This window comes from Leuciscus leuciscus (genome assembly GCF_965113295.1).
Source record: "Leuciscus leuciscus genome assembly, chromosome: 23".
Lineage (NCBI taxonomy): Eukaryota > Metazoa > Chordata > Actinopteri > Cypriniformes > Leuciscidae > Leuciscus > Leuciscus leuciscus.
In genome coordinates, this window is record NC_138747.1 from 5,643,165 (window position 1) to 5,667,682 (window position 24,518).

The 24,518-nt window shown below is 38.2% G+C and overlaps 2 protein-coding genes across 16 annotated transcripts in view; one reads left to right on the top strand and one right to left on the bottom strand.

Annotated features, from left to right (window-relative positions):
* The window catches only part of cacna1da (calcium channel, voltage-dependent, L type, alpha 1D subunit, a), an 89,676-nt gene extending 74,684 nt beyond the window's left edge, over nucleotides 1-14,992 (top strand). For 10 of the 15 annotated variants that reach the window (XM_082155730.1, XM_082155739.1, XM_082155741.1 and 7 more), the window contains 10 exons: nucleotides 86-187; nucleotides 2,408-2,541; nucleotides 3,724-3,840; nucleotides 4,847-5,232; nucleotides 7,468-7,494; nucleotides 8,679-8,807; nucleotides 8,897-9,036; nucleotides 9,186-9,292; nucleotides 9,559-9,876; nucleotides 10,531-14,991. In XM_082155730.1, the coding sequence (XP_082011856.1) occupies nucleotides 86-187; nucleotides 2,408-2,541; nucleotides 3,724-3,840; nucleotides 4,847-5,232; nucleotides 7,468-7,494; nucleotides 8,679-8,807; nucleotides 8,897-9,036; nucleotides 9,186-9,292; nucleotides 9,559-9,876; nucleotides 10,531-10,836 (1,766 nt within the window). In that variant the 3' untranslated portion in view covers nucleotides 10,837-14,991. Of the gene's footprint in view, nucleotides 1-85; nucleotides 188-2,407; nucleotides 2,542-3,723; nucleotides 3,841-4,846; nucleotides 5,233-7,467; nucleotides 7,495-8,678; nucleotides 8,808-8,896; nucleotides 9,037-9,185; nucleotides 9,293-9,558; nucleotides 9,877-10,530 lie in introns of all 15 variants that reach the window. The other 5 variants (XM_082155737.1, XM_082155742.1, XM_082155731.1 and 2 more) reach the window with 3 other exon arrangements.
* Nucleotides 14,993-16,769: 1,777 nt separating this feature from the next.
* parapinopsinb (parapinopsin b) lies at nucleotides 16,770-22,595 on the bottom strand (the record flags this gene model as incomplete). The annotated part of the gene is made up of 4 exons (XM_082155326.1): nucleotides 22,049-22,595; nucleotides 19,707-20,035; nucleotides 18,461-18,694; nucleotides 16,770-16,889 (listed from the first exon to the last, which is right to left on the bottom strand). The coding sequence occupies exons 1-4, from the start codon at nucleotides 22,380-22,382 to the stop codon at nucleotides 16,770-16,772; spliced, it is 1,017 nt and encodes a 338-aa protein (XP_082011452.1). The 5' UTR covers nucleotides 22,383-22,595.
* Between the last annotated feature and the right edge of the window lie 1,923 nt (nucleotides 22,596-24,518).

The following is a 24,518-nucleotide window of genomic DNA, read 5'->3' on the forward strand; positions in this document are numbered from 1 at the left end:
AACTGTTTTCTACATGTGATGGTAGTGAGTTGAAACTACCCTTATAGTTGTGTTGATAACATGGTGTATGTGTGTTTTGACCCAGGTAACCTAGAGCAGGCGAACGAAGAGCTCCGAGCCGTGATAAAGAAGATCTGGAAGAGAACAAGCATGAAACTTCTGGATCAAGTGGTGCCCCCTGCTGGTGGTCAGTTATAAATCCCAGAACCTGTCCCTGCTTATGGAAATACATTCACAACAGAGCATAGATATACTCGACAGCACTAACTTCTGCGTCTTTTAACTCACGCCTAAATCATCCATTCAGTAAATATCATTTTTGAACACAATTTAGTTTCCTACATGTAGCATATGCACACATACTGTACATTTGCATTATACACACACACACGCCAGTTGTCGCACTAGCTTTTTCCTGCTGTTGTACTCTTAGTTTCTCCTAGTCGGGTCTCTGCAATGTTTGTTCTTTTCCGTATGTGTCGCAAATGCTTTCCTCTCCTGCTCGGTACTTTCACTGCGTCCACACTGGAACCTCAATGGTGTGTGTTTGTGTGTATGAGTATATGGTTGGAGGATTTGAAGAAGGTGTGTGTGTGTGTTTGTGTGTGTTGAGCTTTGGGCTTGCATGGCAACTCAGGCATGCTGTGTCCTTCTAAAATGTCTCTTTCTCTGTTTTCTACACTGTCGCTCTCTCTCCTGTATCTGCTTGAGCTTTTCCACAGCTTACGTTCCTCATTAACTGTCTTTCTGTTCATGTAAAAGTTCAAATCTTCAGAATATTCTGAAGCAATTCTGTTTTAGGGTGGTGGCATGGAACTAATGTTGCCTCTTCTATCCTGATCTGTCCCCAACGTGCTTGTTTAAAAAAGTGACAGACCCCTGCTTCAGAATGATTCTCACACACACACACTTACACATACATAAACACAACACATAGACTTTATATACACATAGAGGATCAAACTGCATATGCAAAAACAGTGTTGACATGCACAAATGCACCCACAGAAATGCAACGCTAATGTGCTAATACATATTGCTCATTGTTGCTTGCTTGCATGTTCTCAGTAGAATTTAAGTACATTTAGGACTAGATTTTAGTCAAGTTAGATGGCTTAGCTGATGCAGTTCTTTGCAAACCCCTTCCCCAAACTTCCAGTAATCTCTCTCGCAGTTGCTATGCTAATGCTAATGTGCTAATACTAATATGTTTACAGATATCTGATGGGTGCTAAAACATGAAAATTAAATATTCTACTCCCGACATGGCGTTAGCTGGTAGCTATGTTTTGGAATAAGATAGTATCTGGTTTGCTGCTGGTCCAGGATGGTTTTGGATCAGCTAATAACCAGCAAATTACTAGCTTAAACCAGCTAGAATCCAGCTAATATGTTCCAAAACATAACTACCAGCTTAAGTTAGATTTTCCATCAGAAAGTACAATTGTTTTTATATTGCAGTAGTAAATAAAGCTTTGAAAACCTAATCATTATTAATTGTAATTATATATATTTCTTGCATGAATGGCTTTAAAATGTAGTCTGGACTCAGTCAAAAAGTAAAGGAATTCTTATTTAACAAACTTCACGTTTTAAAGTGCCATTTGGGAAAAAAAAATATTATAATAAACTCAAAAGTTTGGGGTCAATACTTAATTATTATAATTTTTTTTAGAAATCAACACTTTTATTCAGCAAAGATGCATCAAATTGATCAAAAATTACAGTAAAGACCATTATAGTGACAAAAGATTTCTATTTCTTGCTGTTCTTTGGAACTTTCTATTAATTAAAGAATCCTGGGGAAAATGTAGGACAGTTTCCACAAAGCTGTTTTCAACATTGATAATAATGAGAAATGTTTTTTGAGCAGCAAATCAGCATATTAAAATGATTTCTGAAACACCTGAAGACTAGAGCCAAATTCAGCTTTGCCATCACAGGAATTTTAAATCATTTTAAAAACATTTTAAAATAGAAAACAGTTATTTTAAGTTGTAATAATATTTCACAGTATTACTGTTTTACTGTATTTTTTTTTATCAAACAAATGCAGTCGGTTGAAAGGTTGAAAGTGAACTTCAAAATAACTACAGCAAAATGATCTACAGCAAACGTTGTTCTTGTATACGTGGTGTTTGTTAATTAAGAGCATCTGTTTATTATCTAGACTTAGGTCACATTTTCGGAGCCATTTGTGTAGAAATCCAGACAATTCTGAAGGGTTCATTAGAATTTAATTCACAATTATAGCTGTTTTTCTCTCTCAATGACTACGTAGTTAGAATAACACAAAGCATCTCTTGGCGTCAATTTCTGTCTCTCACGTGCGTCACGCAGAGGTGTGTATGCGTGCGCTGAAGCTTCTTGCTGACAGCGAAGCCGTGTGTGTGGTCTGTTCACTCAGATGATGAGGTAACGGTGGGGAAGTTCTATGCCACTTTCCTGATACAGGACTACTTTAGGAAATTCAAGAAACGCAAAGAGGAAGGCCTGGTAGGCGTTCACCCGGCACAGAACAACACGGCCATCGCCCTGCAGGTAAGCGCAACGTGCATGTGTGTTTTTTGGAGATTTCATTTTGTAGATTATATTAATAAGTGGTGTGTTCTTTTATATCTTTTTAAGGCAAATTATTGTTATCAAATTGGTATTTGCGAGCTTACAATGTGTGTGCATTAGTTTTGGCCTTGAAGTGCGTTCACACTGACAGAAATTACATCGCTGTAAGTCACTCTCAAACTTTCTTGGAAAGCCATTTATGTTGAAATAATGTGTTGTTGGCACAAATTATTGTTCTTTAATTATTTTGGAATATAATTGAATCTTATTGTACTCTAAAAACGAAAATTTGTGATTCTCAATTTATCCAGAATCGTGCAGCTCCAGCATCAACTACATATTTTCGTTAGTAGTCATTTTATACGGTAGAATACAGATTTGTTAGTTAATCAAAAGCAAATCACTGTCATTGTGAACACCCTGTACGATTTGCAATAATTTTAAACAAATTTGACCGAATAAACTATTTCCTTTTCCTTTGCATGAGACCTTCTTTACCTCAGCTGTATCTCTCTGTTTTTGGATGTGCTAATGTTGTTTTAGCTTGAATATGGATCCCTCTGTGTGCAAATGGTGATCTGTAAATGTATTTCTGTCTGTTTTATATGTGGTTGAAGTGTTTGTATTTGTTTGCCATCACTTCGGAGATATAATTCATGTATCATTGTTTTAAGACATTTTGTTGGTCTCCATCCTCATAAATCAAACACTTTAATGTGTTTGATTTCTTTGCAAACATAATCTTTGTTTAGAGGTTTTTAGTGTTATTTACTAACACATTTTTTTTTTTTTTTTTTACACTTGAAATGTTTTGTTGACAGAAAAAAAAGTTTTGCAATATTTCAAAATAGCATCTGTGCCTAATGCAGTCCTTTTTAGAAAGTCACAGTAAAGGATAGTACAGTAAGTGTATTAGTTGTAGTGTACAAATATGAAGGAGCTTTCGTGTTTGTCCTCTTTGTCTACTGTGATTTGTTGTCATCTTTCATGAATTTGTCCTGTCTGGAACTGTCTCGTCAAGCCTGTTTGTGTCAATGTGTCTGGTAAACTGCCCCCTGGTGGCATGTGTGTGTGAGGGTCTCCGTTTTCAACATGTCGCTGCTGTTCAAGGGCTGTCCATTGAAGAACAGGTCCTTAGATATCTTGTCGTCACGGTTACAGGCTGGCCTCCGTACGCTGCATGACATTGGGCCAGAAATACGCCGTGCGATATCATGTGACCTGCAGGATGATGAGCTAGTAGACTTTATGCCAGAGGAGGACGAAGAAATTTATAGGGTAAATTACACACCTTTTATGACCCCTTTCTCCTTATAAAATCGATCTGTCTCACTTTAACCGATCTGAGTTGAGTAGTAACAGTTCCTTAAGGGAGTTGCAATGAATTATTCGCCATCCCTGGAGGTCCCTGTATATGCTGTAAGTCAAAGATTAAGACACTAAACAGGAATAAATTCATCAAGTTGACTATCAGTTGTTGATTTCAATGATATTATCAACGTTTAAACAAGGTATATTGTACTAACAGCTAACTGTTAGCTTTAGCGTAGCATATAAATATATATAATCCAGTGTAATCCACTGTATCTGCATTTCTCTTGATTTCAAATTCAGTTGAAAATTCACTCACACCATACGCCATTTTACCTCCTTTCCAACTTCTTTTTCCCATGAGATCATTAAAAATGGCAATATCAAATATTTTAGCTCTGGATAAACTGTCAAAGACGCCATATTTAATTTTTTGCAAATGATTAAAATGTTGTGTGGGATAAATTTCCAGAGTTTTGTTGACAACAAGAAAGACATATTTAATTTTTTTTGCATCAGCTGAAGGTCAATATTACAACTAAAGTTTGTACATCTATCCCTTTAAGGCTATTCACACCAAAGGCGATAACTATAACACAGCAAGTATAACTATAAACTTTTATTATCGTTCTTATACCGAGAATAGCAAAGTCCACATCACGACTATAACGATAATGACACACATGAACAATATCGTTGGACTCACTTTCAGAATGATTTTTTCCAGCTGATGAACGATAAAAACATTGACAGCCAATCAGAATCCACCTCGAGCATTTAAAGTAGCAGACGACAAACAATAAACTGAACGTTATCGTCCTGTAGTGTGGATATAGTTATCTTCATAGTTATTGTTCTTGGTGTGAACGGGCTTTTAGCCCGCATTTCATTCGCGAAAACTGAAATATGGCGCTATTTGTTTCGTCCATTGCGCATTTTTTTTGAACTTACAAACACAAGTATTTTTTCCCAGCGAAATGGAGGACTCTTTGGCAACCACATTAATCACATAAACGGAGACCCCCGGAGGAGCTCCGGCCACCAGACGAACGCCACACAGCGCCCCCTGCAGGTGCAGCCGCCCCCACATTACGCCCACATGGAACAGCCTGTGGGGCGCCTGGGCCGCGCCAATGCCATGGCCCAGCAAAACCATCATCGCCACCACCATCATCACCATCATCATCACAACTCCTACAACAAGTCGCCCAAGTCTACCAACATCAACCTAAATAACGCCAACATGTCCAGTTTACCTAACGGAGGACATAATCGGTACTATGAGCATATGCCCGCTAACGGCTACCCAGGATCGTACTATGGAGAATATGACAAGCCCAGGACCCCACAAGGGCAAAGGTGAATGCTTGTTTTTTGTTCATCCAACATCTTTCTCTCAGCTTTTTGATATATTTATTCATATGTATTCAACGCTAGCAGAGTATGATGTCATCTCATGAATATCAACAACTTCTTAAACCAATTCCTTTGATCCCTTCGGATTGTTTGGAATTGCTTCAAGAAGGATGTTTTTTAAGGTCAATGCAACTTCATAAAGGTGCAGTAAGTGATTTCTGAGAGTCATTGTTGAACACTGTTGATATTTAAAAATCAACTCAAACAAACACACCCCTCCCTTCATTGCTCCGCCCCCAAAATGGATGAATACGCAGTGCAAGAGTCGATGTCTCTTTACCATAGCAGACGCGCAGCGAAAAATAAAGTTAAGATGACGAATAATGACAAGTAAGAACAAAAAATGTACATACAGTACACGAGTTTATGCAAGCAAGAGTCCGTTGTTAGTCGCCAGAAGCACACACAATGTTACTCACATATGGAGCAGAAACAACGCAACCTTGGTGTCCATTTTCAGGCCTTCTCCAGCACTGGAAAGCTATTCTAATATTAACATGGATCCTAAAGCTCTTGCCTGATCATAACCCTTCTTTTTCAGGTGATATTCCTCTGAGCTTTTCTCTTTTGTAATGTCTCTCAGCCCTCTCTCTTTCTACAGTCTTTCTTCAAATCTCCCTCTCTCTCTCTCTCCTCCCCCATCATGAGTGAACACGCCCCCTACTGCTGATTGGCTACAAGTTTGTTGTGGTGCTCGGCCGATCCACTTTCAACAGCATTTTTCAGAAATTGCTTACTGCACATTTAAGTACTTCTTTAGTAGATTGGAAAATAAGAAAGTGACTTTTAAACTCTGCATCCATTTACATTTATGCATTTAGATGATTATTCATTCGCATTATTATCAGCTTTAAGGTGTGGTCACGTTTATTGTGCAACTGGTTCAAGTTGGTCCCGTGAATTTGCAGCCTTGACCAACAGAAAGCTGCTTGGTTTACACTAACTTCTGTGTGAGCAGTGCTTCATACATCTGTACACTATTGACAATAGAAAATTGACCTTTTAAGCCTGAAATTACGTTAATGTGACCACACCTTTAGACCATTTTATTTTAAATTATTTTCCTTTTTAGCATTTATCCATCTTTAAATCAAAGCACCTGGCCCCTGTCCTATGCTGGTCCATTATCTGGCCGTGGTGATACCATGTTTTCTTCAAGGCGTTTTCACACAATCTCATGAGACAATAACTATTTTACGAGGTGCTGATATTGTTTGAATTTGTTCAAACTATGATATTTTGGAAAAATTTTGCATAAAAGTTCATCCCTAAACCTAACCATCAATGGGGCATAAGCAGTACAAAAACGTACAAATGAGATTACATAATTCATACGAATTAGCCACGGATTCACCAATATGTAAAATAGTTAGAAATTGCCTGAGAGTGTGTTGGTTTTCACTCTAGAGAATTTGATGCGGACCCAAGTCCATTTGAGGTGCTCAGGAAGTTTTTAATGAGATGAACAAGAAAAATGGCCAACCTTGAGATTGGTCTTACTCCCTGTCTCATCACTTTAATAAAGCCATTTATGGGGAAGGGTTTCAAAAACCTATTGATAAGATTAATAGTGAGTGATCTGGTCATCCGAGCAAAGATTAGACAAGATACTGTATGTATGATTACGCCTTGGATAAAGGCGTCTGCTAAATGACTAAATGTAAATGTAAATGTAAATGATTAGCAGAAAAACAAAAGTTTTTGTTAAAATCCTTGTTGGACTGCCCCAAGAAATCAGAGGAAAACTAAATTATGTTTTTTAATCAATTGGTTCATTTATAAGCAAAAAAATTTAATTTTTGGTGGCTCGGGTATGGGAGACTGACCCCAAAATGAATCAAATTTATGTTCAGACCCTCCATGGTTGGTTTTTACCAATTTCAAAAGTAAAGAAAACCAAATTTTCCATGTTTTTGGTGCTTTATTGAGCTAGTCAAACCAAAAAGTCACATGAAGTGTGGAGGACGGGGTGCAATTCGACTCAGGTTTGGACAAAGCCATCGAAGCAAGTGTGAAAACAGCCTCACATATATAAAAATGCTGTATATATCCCGTATATACTGTATGATATATGTGCCCATCCATTCCCCTTTCCTATTCCTCTGCTTTTCTCAACCTTTCTCTTTTCTTCCTAATCGAAATGCTTTCTCTTAACCATCTCTCTGCTTTCTGGAACAGAAGGCGCTACTATGAGACGTATATTAGGTATGTTACATTAGGTATTATATGTTTACATAGCAGGTACTGTTGCTTGTATAAAAACAGATGGTGAATGATAAGCAGAACTGTGGCCGGTGGGTAACAGCGTTGGGCTTTCTACCTCAGCCCTGTCCCACATGGCGCTTGATGTTGACTTTACATGTCTGCAAAAGTCCACAAGACTGGTTGACTGGCGCTATTTGGGACAGGGCCTTTATATACACACACAGATAGACTTTCAAAACTGGAAAGATGATAGGAGCATCTAGTAAAGCATTAACAAATCAGGATAAGTCTTTGAGTCTCTGTGTGTTGTGATTGGGTGATGAATGGAAAGAGGGGCTTGCTGCATGTATAACTGGTGCTAACAAAATGAAATGCTTGCCTTAAAGGATGACTCATTGTTAGATTAATACTTTATAGAAATGTAAATAACACTTAAACATGGTGTTTATTTCTAGTTAAGTACATTTTATGTACCTTATTTTTCTAGAACAAGAGTTGTCCTTTAAGTTCCCCTCTGCAGGAATGTTGATATGTCCTATATATTGGGCCAGTGGGGTTGCTAGTCTGTTTAGTATATAGACCTTAGAGTAGATGCTATATCTTTTACAAAAAGCATGGCTGGGAGGGATAGATGTGTAGTTTGCTCAATATTTTGTACGTCAAGCAACACACCATTCATGATTTAAAGTTGTAGTAAATTATAGGGCTGTCCCCATTTATCAACTAAAAGTTAGGCGATGAGAAGAGGATTAGTCGACCGAATTTTAATTAGCCGGTTAGTCGTAGAAAAATTCCACTGGAATTGTTAACACGGCTGGTCCATTTGGTAATTATGTAGGTAATCCAGCGGTCACCAATCATTCATCAACCTCAAACATGGCTTATCATTTGAAACATGTAAGTACTAGCCTAACGACGTTAGCCCCCTAACATGGCGGCTCGCTCTAACGCTTACCTAGATAAATGTAAGCTATTATTATTATTATATTATTTTTATACTATTTTTTGTTATTTGCTGTACATATACATTGACAAATAGAACGTCCCAATGAGGTTTTGCTTATTTACTAATGAGGTCTCACTGCGGTCCGGAGCCGCACGTCTGCATGGTAGTGCATGGTCTTTTGCTGACTCGTTGACCACAATCTAACCGGCCTCTCGCTGACCTCTCGACCTTCACGCAGGGCGCAGGGCAGCGACAGAAGACGACCCACTATACGCCGCGAAGAGGAGTATGAAGAAGATCGATACTCTGGAGAGTACTACAGCGGAGAGGAGTTTTACGAAGATGAAAGCATGCTGTCGGGTGATAGGTAAAACTATTGTGACACTTGTGTCACACAAAAAATGAGAAATAAATCAAATTTACAGAAATATATTGACGGATATTTACCATATTCAGGTACCCCAACAGTGACCAGGAGTACGAGACGCCACGGGGTTACCACCATCCTGACAGTTATTTTGATGATGACGAGCAGCCCCTTTATCACGATCCACATAGGTCACCAAAGAGAAGACTGCTTCCTCCAACACCACAAGGCAAGTCTTGGTGTTCCATATGGAAAATTTCATTTGTTTTGTTCTGTACAAACAGGCCCTCTTCTTTATGGTTCAACGTGGATGTCAGAAGATTAGGGTTGTGATTTTTAATCACCCCTACAGAAGATATTAATCTCTCTCATTAATAGGTAATCGGAGACCATCATTCAATTTTGAGTGTCTGCGCAGACAGGGCAGTCAAGACGATCTTCCTCACCAGCGAACTGCTCTTCCGTTACATCTCATGCAACACCAGGTAACATTAAATATTACAATAGTGTTTAACCAAATGAATAGTGACTTCATGGAGGAATCATGATGATATTATACAGATTTTCATTTTATTTGTTAATATTTACATGTAATATTTAACTTTATAAATAGAGTATCAAATAGCATGCAAGTAAAAATGTATATTGGTATCGACTAATGAAATATAATTAAATAATATGACTATCCTACATGCCAGAATAGTATTATGTGTCAATGCATTTATATTGACCACTGTACTTGTGGTTCCAGGTGATGGCGGTAGCGGGTCTGGACTCCAGCAGGGCTCGCAGGCTTTCACCTACTCAATCCACCAGATCATGGGCGTCACCTCCTCCCACTCCTGCAAGTAAAGACAGAACGCCGTACTACACGCCGCTGATCCGCGTGGACCGTCCGCTGAGGGACAGCGCTAGCAGCAGTCACTCATCCATCAGGAAGAGCTCATGGTATACAGATGATCCCGAGTACCAGCAGAGGAACTACTCACCTGTTCATCTGCAGGTCCCACCAGAGTATAGAAACCAGTACCACCAGAAGAGAGGTAGCGCTACCAGCCTGGTAGAGGCGGTGAGTCTGACAACTCCTATTTCTATTTATGAGATGCAAGTAGTCATAATAGTAGTTTAAATTTAAATCTTTAGATTTTAACATGTGAACTAGCACTACGTCTACATAAAGCTCAAAGTATACTTTGGCCGTACGCGTGTAGCGTAGTTATTGTGTCCGTGTAGACAGAGCGCATACAAGTGATTTGAAAACAAAAGTGTGTTAGTTAGTGTGTAAACGCGTCTTTCCACTCTCACGGCCAAAGGAGTATACTTTCAAAGACGGAACGTAATGTGGAAAATATACCAGGGGCTTTAATCCGGATTCATTAGAAAAGGTTTTTGTTTCAAACGCTCTCCATCCACATTTTCTATTGATGTTTGCCATTAGAAAACTAGAAGCTTGTTCTGTTCTTGTGTCGGTAGACTACAGATTTCTAAAATGAGGGAGGAGGGAAATAAGGTGCTTTCAATTTTATATCATTTGAACCCATAACCCAGCCAGAAGTACATAAGACACAGTTTTCATTCCCTCTTTTGAAAGGTTTCTAGTTTCAGGACAAAATGTTTCTACAGGCAGTGACCGTATGTCTCATTACGTGTCAGCAAAGAAAGGATCTTAGAATTTATGCTGACAGAACAAAGCATCATTTCATCCTTTCTCATCTTTGAGCAGGTCTTGATATCAGAAGGACTGGGTCGATACGCCAAGGATCCAAAGTTCGTGGCTGCCACGAAACACGAGATCGCAGATGCGTGCGAGATGACCATCGACGAAATGGAGAGCGCCGCCAGCCATCTCCTGAACGGTGGCATTACGCCGGTAGTCAACGGCGTCAACGTGTTCCCCATACTGAGCCACAGAGACTACGAGCTGCAAGATGTCTCGGCTAGCTACAGCGATGAGGAACCGGACCCCGAACCCAGACCGCCATACGAGGAGGACCTGGCAGACGAAATGATATGCATTACCACTTTATAGCGCCTGATAAGAGGCTGCTGCTGTTCCTCAGAAACTGATCAGCAAAACAAAAAAATATGAACTAATATTTATTGGCTTACTACCTAAAGAAGTGCCTTTACAGCAGAGCAGAAAGGCACCACAGGAACGGACGCATCGGTGCCGCTCACTCACTTCCTGTTCACGCAGGAAGTTGGCAGCCACGGCGCCGGGGAGGAGCTAAGAAGGACCGCCCAGAACTTTAATTGGCTGCTCGTACCGTCACTGCAGGAAATGGACCAATGAGCAGCGAGGAGCGGTACCCAGGGGCAGGCTGTTTCCAAGGTGATGACAATCAGAAAGATTCTCATTACCTCAGTCACTTTATTAAGGGTTTTGCATATCAAGCACGTTGCAAGCTCAATGCAAGCAAGTATGGCATATCCCTCCACTAAGGCTGTAGTTTCGACTCGCACCGTATGATTATTTTAGTAACGTTTAAGGCATATTTTAGAGAACAAACGCTAATTCTACAACACTGGTTTACAATAAGGATATCATGCAGGTTTGTGGATTTCAAGAGGATTTCAGCATTTGTGTTGAATGCACTAGCAGACAGGTTATTTTTTTAATTTAGGATAGCCTGTTTGATATTTCATAATTTGCTGTAAATGACTTGTAATATAAAGCAAAGAAAAACTTTGTAAAGAGACATTCTATATTTTGTAATTATGTACTGTACAAAAAAAGCAGCAATATTAATCCTAAATTGATGTTATTGCATTACGAAAAAGACTAAATTTGGTGTTATTTTAATAGGTACTGTACTTTATTAAATTCTTTGCCTTTATTCTTTGCTCATATGCATTCATACTTGTTTGTGAGAAGTATAGAACAAAAAAGCCAATTTTATATGAGGTTATTATGTCTGTGACACACCCGCACAAGATATGCAAGTCGTTTTCTCATTGTCCGTTTCATAAGCGTAACCGACGTAGTGTTCCCTTCAAATCTACGGTATGCAGTATGGGTCATGAACGTTGACCTTCTTTATGGGGAATTCAGTAGGGCTTACAGAATCGTGTCTTAATCGTGCTCTTCTTTGTGTATATTGAAGGAGTCTGTCTCATTTTAAGGGTTTGTGTGTGTGTGTGTTTCGTTGCATATTTTGTGCAGGGGAGGTGCACAGGAAGGTGCAATGGTAAATGCTTTGTGCATTAACGATGCTGCTTAATTAGTCTGCAATTAAACTGTACGACCCTCACCAGGAACATGCTGCCACTTGGAAAAGCCTGCTGCCACTGGCTGATCTATAGCTGATCTCGAAATTGCGCTAGGGTTTCAGATCAGCGACTCGTTTCCACCAATGTATTTAGGTGTTTTGAATACTGAAATCTTCCTTTAGTTTTATAATACTGATAATGAAGATGATTATGATGACAAAATATGATTATGGGGGAGTTTTGGGTTGTTTGAAGTGTATGTTCGCATCATGCATCCTTAAAGGAACAGTTCAGGCTAAAATGAAAATCCTGTATTCACTCACAGTCACCGTCATGTCATCAAAACTGCTGAATTGAACACAAGGATCATTTTCAAGCTTAAGTTATATATAGCATTTCTTTGTAGGGGAAAAGACTAAATGAAATGCCTAATTGAAATTTAGTCAGATGATCATATTTCAGAACTGTCCAAATACAGATGAAGCCTTGATTCATGCTCTAAATGGAGAGTAAAATCAAAGACTTAAGATATACAGAGACAGTCCACTCATGAGATTTAGTCCCGCCTTCTAAATTAAAGAGCCAATCGCCAATTTGTAAAGCCGGGGGCAATCTGACCAATGAGAGAACAGTTTACTCGCATGTGACTTGTATTAATACATTTTGGTCTGTTTAGAAATGTTGCCTTGTGAAAGCGATTCAAACCAAGAAGAATAACAATAGTAACAATTTGAATCCCTGTTTCAGAACAAAGCAAACAATCTACAGGTCTGAAAGCGCCCTAAGTCACTTTGGATAAAAGTGTCTGCCAAATTCATTAACCCTTAAAGACCTAGAACATTTTTGAGGCCCCTGACTCGCCTGTACTTTTCTTTGTTTTTCTAACCCATTCTAGCAGTCGGCATTAAGTTTTTTGAAGTTTCAGTGTAGCTCATTTAAAGTCCCAACTTTACATTTATTTTGTCTGAGAATATATAAATGAACTAGAAATAAGCAAAACGGCAGCAAAATTTGGGTTTTATTTACTGACAATAATGATGTTTTCAACAAAAAAAAGTTCAGGAAGAAAAATTTATAGAAACATAGTTAAACAATAACAAAACACTGAAGCAAAAGTGACTATATATTCAATCTGAACATGAACAACAAACGCAAATAGTGCAGCAAGTAGTGAAAACGGTTGTGAAAATGGTCTTGTGCAACAAAAATACAACAAATGCAAATGATTTAACATGCTAATTGTTGGTACAAAAGACCAAAACTATGTTTATTGGTTGAGTAGATGACAGTTTCAACCAATCTGGGCTTGGGGGTGGGACTAAGCATCAACAGTCGTTCCCGTTTGACTCTAAGAACAATAGTTATTTTTAGCCGTGGGCGAATGTCTCTGCCTTTAAGGGGTAATGCAATGTAAATCTAATCATAGTGACCATATCTGCCAAGCTCAAAAACCATGAAACAAAAGTACTATGCTTGAAAAAAATTTATTTGGATAGAAAAAAAGCATGACACAAGAGTGAGTATCTAATGACAGAATTTTCATTTTTAGGTGCACTATCCCTTTAAGCAAGGCAAGAATCTGGCTAAGCAATACTGACCCCTTTTCCCCCACTTTTGCTTTTCTTTTTCTTTCTTTTCACCTTTCACTTCAGCTCTGGCTTCTGGAAATACCTCTTTTAGAGCAGGGGAAACATATCAGCATTTGAAGCGTCCTTTTTGTGAGTGTCTTTGCCTTTAAGGTGTTGTAAATCGCTGTCCTTAGGCCTCAACATGGGATTACATCAATTCAGTTGACCTTTTGTCACTTCCAACAGGCAAATTACTGCTGAGCACTATAGGCAAAAATAAAGAAGAAAAAAAAAGTTTGACTGCGAAGGCCACTGCCTTGAAGTGTTAAGCTTCACTACAGTTTAAATAAAGGGAAATGTGGGGTTTGTTGGAAATTGTTGTTCTTGAGTGTTCTTGATCTCTTGTGTTTTGAAAGAGTACTGTGCTTTTCAGTCAACCGAATACTGTCATGAAACACTGCGCGTGCACATCTGAAAGGGCTGAAATAATCCGTGCGGGGGGGAAAAAATGAAACATTGTGTTCTGGTCTTCATGTCGATTATACTGTATCTTGTAAACGGACCAATGCACATTCTTGGCACATTGTACTATTCGTAGCAATTACTGGTAAGGACAATAAAATATGCATTATTTTTAATAAACAAAGAAAAAACTTTTCAAAAAAACGTATTGAACTAAAGATTTAACTTTTACCTCGTGTCAGGGACTCCTGAATAGAAAGAAAAAATTTGGTTTCTTAATATACCAATGGGATTTTACTATTAGCACATTGCTGTTCGTCTTTGCACAAATTACTGTAACGTGCAATTTGTTTTCCCTGTTTTCTATTCATATTTTGTGTATCAAGGTGGGCGAATTTTGTACTCTTTTCTGTGACTGTGCGTACGGTTTAGTGAAATCTATATGTCATTTACATTTCACCTTTTAATGCTGGGACAAACAGAAGGGGGGGTTGATGTTAACGCTGATATGTTAACGAAAAAATGGAAAAAAGTATTATACAGTACAAGTTTTCAGAGCCACATCTGTTGATTATCACATTTTCATCTAGAGTTGTTGCTATACTATTATATACTTTTTCTTATTAATGCTGTAAGGAAACTTAAGATTATAGTGTAACATATGTACATATGTAACGGAAAGATGCGTGGTGATGTTCTCCATTTGAAAGTCTTTATCTTTGCTCTGTTATGGTTTTTATTCCATGAAGAAAAAGAAAAAAAGGGTTTTCTCTTCGTAGCAGATGACTTATTATATCCCTCTAGGTTTTGTATTGATGCATTTTTTGTAATTTTCCTATTTATTTTGGCCTGGACTTGATTTTAATCAATATTGAAATTTTATTTTCTAATGATTAATACAGAATAAACTTAATGAATAAACAAACAACTGTCTCACTTATTTGTACAAGAACATTGAACTGCTACGGAAAGACTTCAGTGCTAATAAACGTGTCCCTCTGTAGATCTATGGGTTAAGGCTATTTTAATTGGAAAGTATTAAGAAAGATTTAATCAGATTATTTTGCAAAATTCATCTGGGGCTTTGGGATCTAGATGACCATCAGATGATTTAGTGTTCTTGACTCATTTAAAGGGTTAGTTCACCCAAAAATGAAAGTTCTGTCAGTAATTACTCACCCTCATGTCGTTCCAAACCCGTAAGACTTTCATTCATCTTCAGAACACAAATGAAGATCTGAATGAAGTCTGAGAGCTTTCTGTCTCTCCATTGACAGCTACACAACTACCACTTTGACGCTTATTTGTTTATATGTGAATAAAAGCCTAAATTAAATCTGTTCATCGTATAAAGCGATCGAGTCTCTTCAGAAAATTTGGACTAAACTGCTCAATTCACATAGATTAGTTTTACGATCTCTTTAAGAACTTCTTGAAGCATCAAAGTGGTAGTTGTGTAGCTGTCAATGGATGGACAAATCACTCAGAATTTTCATTTTTGGGTGAACTTAACTCTTCAAGAGTTTTAGAATAATAGTGAACTTCAATATTTGTAGTTACACTTGCATTCAAAAGTTTTAGGTCAGTGACATTTTTAAATGTTTCTGAAAGAGGTTTCTTCTGCTCACCAAGGCTGCGTTTATTTGATAAAAAATACAGTAAAAACTGCAATATTGTGAAATATTATTACAATTTAAAGGGATACTTCACCGATTAGCATTAAGCGTTGTATCAGTAGAAACCCGGTAGTATTTTCGAATGACCGTGCTACCCTCCCTCATGTCCCCCTGAGACGAGAGATTTCTGTATTGTGTGTCTGGGAAAAAAAAAACCTCCGATGACACAAAAATGGTCATTTAGCGTCATCTGAGGTGAGAGACTACAGCCAGTAGGAGGAGCTCGTTCTGCATGTGTTCAACCCGCCCATAGGGGGATCTCACGATAAAATAGCGTCTTTTCAGTTTCGAGTCGACTAGTATCCTAGTTGTATAATTTCTCCCGACACTGCCCTCTGTAACCGGTAGGCGCGGCTTGGGAGAGTCCTCGTAGGGCAGCGAAGCAAGTGCATTCTGGGAGTTGTTGTCTTTCATCCACATGAGCCAAAAATACATTTTCTGGCTTTTCTCAGTCTAGAAGGCACCAACTTCTAAAATAATTTCACATTTCTACTACATAAATGACCCAATTTAATACACATTCATCTTTCCAGTGGTGAAATATCCCTTTAAGATAGCTGTTTTCTATTGTAATATATTTTAAAATGTTATTTATTCCTGTGATCAAAGCTGAATTTTCAGCATTATTACTCCAGTCTGCAGTGTCACATGATCCTTCAGAAATCATTCTAATATGCTGATTTGATTCTAGTAACTTAAATGTCGACAAAAGTGAACTTTTAGAGCATAAAATGTAGTCTTTCTTCTGGTAAAACAAAAAAAAAGACAAAAATAACTCTTGGCTTATCTTGCACTCAGGAGATACACGTTTTTGTTCAATCAAATACTGTCTAGAATGAAAATGTCCCTAGCTAGTTCTGAATAGCATTTGCAAGTAATGAATCACAGATGAGATGTGAATGAAAAACGATTGGCCTTAAATACCCACCCTTCACCATCTTCAATAGGAAATACATACAGGAAAGGAAACAGTGTTCATTAAATCATCTCTCTTTAAGCAGAGAAGCACCTTTATCATGCGCTAACAGACTGCAGTGAATGGTAAGTCAATCTGGGCTGATTTTGTTGTTCAATGGTGACACGACGGTCTGAACATCAGATGCATCGTCCTCTGAAGGCCAGGGAACCTTTCCACACATCAGGAGTGGTATTGCATACCTCTGGAACTAGAAAAGAACGTTATCATTTTTAAACAGCCCACCTTACTACTTTAAACAACACTCGCTGTTTGGCATTGGAGAACCCTATTACAAAAAATAATAATAATCCAAACTTGAAGCCTTTTTGATGTCCAATTCATTTTTGATTGATCTTTAATTTTCTCATAATATACATTACAGCATCACCTCTTCTCTCACAGTGTCTGAAACGGTTCGATAAAGGATTCACTCTCTTAGAGGAACCCCTCCTTTCAGAGAGCCTATACTCTACTCTGATTGGTCAGATGGCCCAGTCTGTTGTGATTGGTCGGCGGAGGCTTCCTCGGGGCTTGTTACACAGTGTTACGAACAGTAACAATGGTTTTACCAGAGAATGTCTAATAGGAAGAGAATTGGCACTCTCTGGTTACTTCCGGTTTCTGGACTGGCTGCAGTAACACGTCTCTGTCCATGCGGGGGCGCTCGCAGGCGAGTGCAGAATGCATGGAGGTCTATGACGCTAAACCATCAAAATCCATTTTTCTCAGGATATCATTTTTTGTCTAGTAATTTGAATGTTGTATTCGAAAGGAGATGCAAAGAAATTACACATTGCTGGGTGTTAGATTTTTTAGAGTCACTTATTTGCTTTAAAAAGTCTTTTAAAATGTCAATGACGTCATACACATCGTACGACCAGAGATACTGCTTTACGGCAATCCTTCAGTCACTTTGGTGCTTTCGCGCTCGGCACTTTCTTTTCTCTCGTGGCATCGACAACACAGCTGACACAGGTAAATACACAACACAGATGACACAGGTAAATACACGTGCTAGAAGAGTTTTTGTTTTGTTTGTTTCTGGTCCCGCTTCGGATGCCACGATGCCATCAAGCGGCATCTCTGGTCGTAATCAGTCCTTCACTGACCAATCAGCGTTCATTAGCAGAATGCTAGCGTGTTATGGGCAACAACAACTCAACCTGTAAGAAATCGAAAGGACATAAGTACTCGTTCATTAAATTTTCGACCTATAACCCATGTTGAACTTGCAAAACCTACAATAAAATCTGAGATTTCTCAACGGCAATCGGGTGAAAGAGACAAATTTAGGCGTCTAGCCCCATTGACTCCCATTCAGTCTGCACTCGCCCGCGATCACCTCCAGTGGAATTCTAATGGAACTGCAACCAAGATCGATACAATGGGGCTAATAGGAAGTGCCAAGGCTCTCCGTAGACAGGCTCTGGTTTTACCGTATTAATTCGAGCCTGAGTCCTCATTCTTTGGAAGTGCATGTAAAGTGAATTTGCTTCTACAGCGCTGAAAATGGCATTTTCTCGACGTGTTGACAACACAAACCAAACTCTTCCAGACCTCAGCTACAACTACAATGTTTGAGGGCAGGACAAAGTCGACACTGTATCGCAGGCAGCCAATGAGGGCCATAGGCTGACATTATGTAAATTTGTAACAAACCTACATAGGCTTGTGCATCGGTTCTTTCTTTTGGGAGACAATAACTCCATGAATGTCTTTTGTGTTAAACTAGGCAAATCAGACTGATGAACATGATTGGTCTGCATCTGATTCACTCACCTGTTTGTTCATGTATATGTAGATCATAGGGTTGTATACAGTGCTGCTCTTGGCCATGTATATGGGTACCACCTTCACCAGCACAGGCAACTGGACATCAGGGTTGAAGATAACCGTTAGAGCCAGAGTAGCGTATGGTAGCCAACTCACAAGGAACGCCAACACCATCATCACCACCATCTGCGCCACCTTAGCCTCTGCCCTCGCAGCCGCACCTCCACCTACCTTAGCTACCTGTCACACAAACAGTGGTGGAACAAATACACAAATTAAATACTTGAATAAAAGTACAGATATAATAAAATATTACTCCAGTAAAAGTTTGTCACTTTAATTTTACTTGAGTTAATGTACAAAAACACTTGGTTTTTAATGTACTTAAAGTCAGCATTAAAACGAAGTTGCGATGATATGTATATCTGAGTGAAAAGGGTTCTGGAACAACAACCAAAAAAAGCTGGGCGGGGCTTGATTTGGTCCATGGGGAATTGATTGGATGGTTGTTTTTTGCTATAGCTGTGATGTCATGTGAGTGACAGGTTGCCCTTGTGCCAGTAAAGGGGAAGTTAATTTGAATAAAGATTACAAGAACATGAAAAAACAAACTAAACAAAAAAACTAGTCAATAATATGAAAGATTAGTGTAGACATTTAATATGTATAGGCTATTAATTTGCAAATTAGGAAACATTTAATATTTCTACCAAAACTTATAGCCTACAATATTAAAATATTAAACTTCAATATACTAAAATATAAATTTTAAGTTACAGATAATTCAAGAGTGCAAACAAGTGAAAGAAATATACCATGATAAAAATGATGGAAAATACAAAATTGATAATGTACAGACGTCACATGTGGCAAAATATCAAAGTATGTCATAATTTCATTATTCACATCATTTTTATGTATGAATTATAATTTACAAAACATAAATTATGATTTACATTTGTTCTTATGTGACGGGTAGGCTTCCATAAACAAACGTTATGTTTTTATGAAACGTAGTGGAGTAAAAAATATAACATTACGCGTTAGAATGTAGTGAAGTAAAAGTAGGCTAAACATTTCCCAAAATAAAATAGGCTACTCTCATAAAGTACAGATAGACCGATTAGGATAGGATATTTATTATTAGTGAATATACTTTTGTCCACCACTTCAAACAACAAACTAAACATCACCAGCTCATCTGAAGATAACATAAAAAAAAGCAAAAACGTAAAACAGGTCAAAGATATACTTGTCTTAGCGTGTAGAGCAGCCATGAATATGACACCACAATGATGACAAATGGCACAGCGAAGCAGAGTGAGAAATAACAGATGATGTAAGACATGTTTTTGAAATCTCGACTCTGCCAGTCGGGTCCACATGACGTGCCGACTCCCTCCAGCTGGTAGCTTCCCCAGCCAAAGAGAGGTGGAGTATTCCAGATGAGAGACCAGAGCCAGGATAACGCCAGCCCTCCGGCAGCGTGCTTGCTCTGGAATGTGATGGTACCCAGAGGCTTGCACACTACAAACAGCCGTTCCACAGCTATCAGGGCCACAGTGCACAGCGATGTTATACCTGTGCAGTCAACAGACATTAGAGTTGAGATAAAGTTCACTAAATTCACATTTTAAAGGTTAACATCTGTGGCTGTCGGCTGATCATGCTCAGTGTTGGGTGTAATTAATGACTAAGTAATCTAATTACTGTAATTTAATTACTTCTCCCTTGAAAAGTAAAGTAAGGGATTACTCTTAATTTTTCTGAAATTGAATTACAGTTAATTCTGATGTAATTGTATTAAATACTGTATAGACTAACAATTCTATATAAAATAATAGTTAATTTAACATTAAAATTGTATGTTAAAATGTTTTTCTGAATGTAACCTTCTCCCTTTACACACTTTGGTCAGTTCAAGAATTATTTATGCAATTGTATAGGCTACTGTTTATTTGAAAGAATCAAAAGTGCAGTTCCGTGTCTGTCCTTGTATTGTTCAACTCGAGGTTGATATGGGATTTAGAAAGTAATTAGTAATAAGTAATCGAATACTCTTAAGAGAGAGTAGTACATTAATCTAATTGCACTGTTGAAGATTAGTATAACTAATTAATTACTTTTTTTAGAATAACTTACCCAACACTGATCATGCTCATGATGTTTACACAATAATGACACAGTAAGATTTCTCAGTTGGACACTATATATACAATTTGAAAAGTCATGATTGTAAAACAAGTAGATGTCTTACTATTTTCTGAAAAACAAAACAACGTTATTTTAGATAGGCTATTCCAGTCTCAAACACGTGACACGTGAGCCGGTTCTTTGGTGAATCAAAAACAAACAAGAGCAATCAGTGTAATCCGATTCACAAACAAGTGAGTGTTATGGGATGATTATGTTTTAGTGAATCAAAAACACTGCAGTGCAATGTAGTCCGATTCACAAACAAGTGACTCTTTTGAGCCGGTTCTTTTTAGGGAATGAAATAATAACGTGCATTGTAATTCAATTCAAAAATAATAATGACACGTATGAACCGGATCGCTTAATGAATAGTTCAAGAAGACTCGCTGTTTTACTCATTCTGATGAATCCTTGAATGGCCAGTCTTTAAGTCAATATCTAATCTACCGGTATAAGGTAAGCTACTGAAAGTTATCATTAGGCCTACTGTTAGTGATGATAAGCTGGTTGTGTCCTTGTTTTACAGTAACACTATATAACACTATAATTCACGTAACAAATTCACTATTTCGAAGCACTTCAGTCAAAAAACAAAAACCATGACAATTCGTGAATGAATCACTTATTTGAATCGGTTCTTTTGTGTCAGTTGGTCAAGCATGTTTGAAACATTGAATCAGTTCGTGGATACTATTGGATTCAGTCTAAAAATCATTCTGACAGTTCACACTCGCCCTGAATTGTATGTAGCGGACACCGTAAAAGACACAGGAAACTAAAAGAGTGATAGATGACCCTACAAATGTCTCCTGTGAATGTCAGCAATGAAACTCTTCGACTTCAACCCTTCGAGCAGGTAAAGACAACAAAACACTAGCGGTAGGCTACAAACCATTGTAGAGTACAAAAGGTATTATTACATTTCCATGCTTTTGAACATATGCCTGGTGAATATTTATGCGGGAATCATGCAGTATAGGCCCTACCGCGGTATTTTTCAAACAACCATAGTATTACACACTGTACCTCCGACACAGCAACAGTACTGTAGTGCAGTCTGTACCTGATACCATAGCAATGTAATATTATGAAAACTTCATGCAAATAAATAGAGGCCAACATTTGCTAATATGATCAAATACCCAAAATTCAAATGTGCAATAATATGAGCCTAATAATAGGGATCCTTGCTTTATCAAAACTAATTATAAAATATTTGACAGAATAATAGAATTTGGGTTTTGAGGCTAATACAGGAAGGATATCTAATTGAATTTGAATAGTCATTTTGTTTTAAATGTTGCTTTTTCAGTGTCTGGAAGCCCATCAGGGGTGCAGTTTAAATTATACATTCTAAAATAATTATTTAGTGTTTGAATGAACTCTAAACAGACTTACCAAATAATGCAACACTAAATCCTTCCAATACACAACCGACCCGTCCCATGATGTAGTAGCCCACAGCATTGCTCACCACATATGGCACACTTCCTGTTAGAGTGATGCCCAGGTCGGCCACAGCGAGGTTGACCAGGGCAAAATTCAGTGGCTGTCGCAGCTGTTTGTGCCGGAGGGTGACGACTATCACTGTAGTGTTCAACACGACAGATGTGATGGAGAACACGGCCATGAGGAGGGACAGCGTGATGAATCCGGCCCACGGCAGGGGCACCTTTGCACTAGAGCCATCATGGATAGACGAGCCATTCAGGAATTCTGGGAAAGAGTCCATCTCCCCAAATCTTATAAAAATACAGACAAAAAGTAGTTTTGGTATTTTTTTCAGTCAGTTTCAAGCTATATTCTTCTCCGCTGGTTCATTCAAGTACATCAGACATGCACCTTTGCATCACACGTCTTCTGTCTGCACATTCAAGTCGGCGACACACACACAAAAAAGTTCTTATTCAGATTAGGTGCTGTAAGAAGAAAAATCCCAAAGATCCGTACTTAAGACACAATAAGTCCTCCTTGGGTGTGTGATCCCTTATCCAGCTCTTCCCTTGATTGTAGTAGGAGTGTCACAAAAAAATACTGCATTTTCTGTTTTTCCTTTTAGAATAATGAAAATGTAAAGATTCAGAAACACAGCTTTGTGGCTGTTTGCTATAAACAGTGTATATTTAAAATATAGTTATTTTAAATTAAACAATATATATTTATAGACAGTATGCAGAGTATAGATTGAACAGCTACTTGAGGTGTTGTTCCAGTATCTACCAGCAGGGGCAAATGGGGTCATGTCAAAGAGTTAAAATTTCACCCCAAAATAGAAAGTTTGTCATTAATTACTCACCCTCATGTGTTCCAAACCCATAAGACCTTCGTTCATCTTTGGAACACAAATTAAGATATTTTTGATGAAATCCGAGAGCTTTCTGATCCCTCTATAGACATCAACGTCATTGCAACTTTGAAGGCCCAGAAAGGTAGTAAAGACATCGTTAAAATAGTCCATGTGACTACAGTGGTTCAAATGTAATGTATTAAGTGACGAAAATACTTTTTGTAAAAAAAAAAAAAAAAAAAAACTAAAATACCGATTTTATTCAACTATTTCTTCTCTTCTGTGTCAGATCTCCTACGCCATTCGAGTAGTAACCGCAGTTACTTCTCCGTTCAACGCCAGTGCCGGCTAATTATTGGCCGACGCTGAGCACCACTACACATGCGTGTGATGCTGATGCAGGAGCTGGCCAATAACGAGCGTTGACGTAGAACCCGGAAGTGCTGTACTGTGTTTTTGGGTGAATTATCCCTTTAAGTATGTGCAGTTTTGTAGGCTACTTTTCTGGACTGAAATCATGAAGTGCACTGCTCAAAATATGCGAAAGGTTAATGTTTGCATTGAATTTTAGATATTAAAACAGTAAAGTGTTTGAAATGAATGGCAAAAGTTGTCAAATTTACAAGAATTCACCATGTGTCAATGCATTGAGGCCTTATAGGTTTTTGTTTAATGTTTTGCTTCTTTATCCATGTATACACAGTAATTATTGTATATTATGTGATAAGCTGAGAAGTGTGATTCCCAGCACCTTCAGTGCCAGATGTCACATTTGCCCTGTACTATGTTTGACCTGCTAAGAGTTTTAACTTCCATTAAGACGAGACAGGGATTACTGTGTGTTTGCCGTGCATTAAAATAGACTAACTCCAGCACAGACTAACCGGATTTGCTTCAAGAGTTAAAACTATTGCTTCTGTCCCTGAAAGACCCACAATTATGTAATCTTACTGTTTTTGTCGTTCTGATTAAAGAAGGACCCAGTAAGACTTCTATATCTGGATGTGCATTTTAATATACATAAGTTAACATATAGGAGACATTTGAAGGCAGGGTAGGTGATTTGTTCCTTTTTTTTCTTTTTTTTCTTTTTTTTGTAATGCTAGTTGAAAGTCTCTTCCCATCCTGATAGCAATCACTAAGTTAAGTGGTCTAAATGTATTTATACTGTATATTTACCATCCGTGGTATCATTGCATCTGGTCCGAATGCATTCATACGATGTCGTGTACCTGTCAATGAATTTCCATACCTCCACGCATGGATGGAAACCTGTGATATTATACTCTGAGAAGTTTATGAATGTCATTTAGAGTTTTGCGCGTTGTAACAGCATTGCAGTAGTACAGTATGGCTTGTGTTCTTCAGCTTCAGTCGCCGCTGTTTAGCTGAGTCTGTGATGTATGATGCGTTTACCAGCTAATCATGACTGCACAGAGACGCAGGCCGTGTGAAGACAGATCCATCAGACCCCTTACCACACACACGCAAATGCACCTCATCATTTATGTGCTCATGATAATTAGAGGAAGAAAAAAAAGAGATGAGAGAATAGCAATTAACTCCTGGATGCCATTGTTA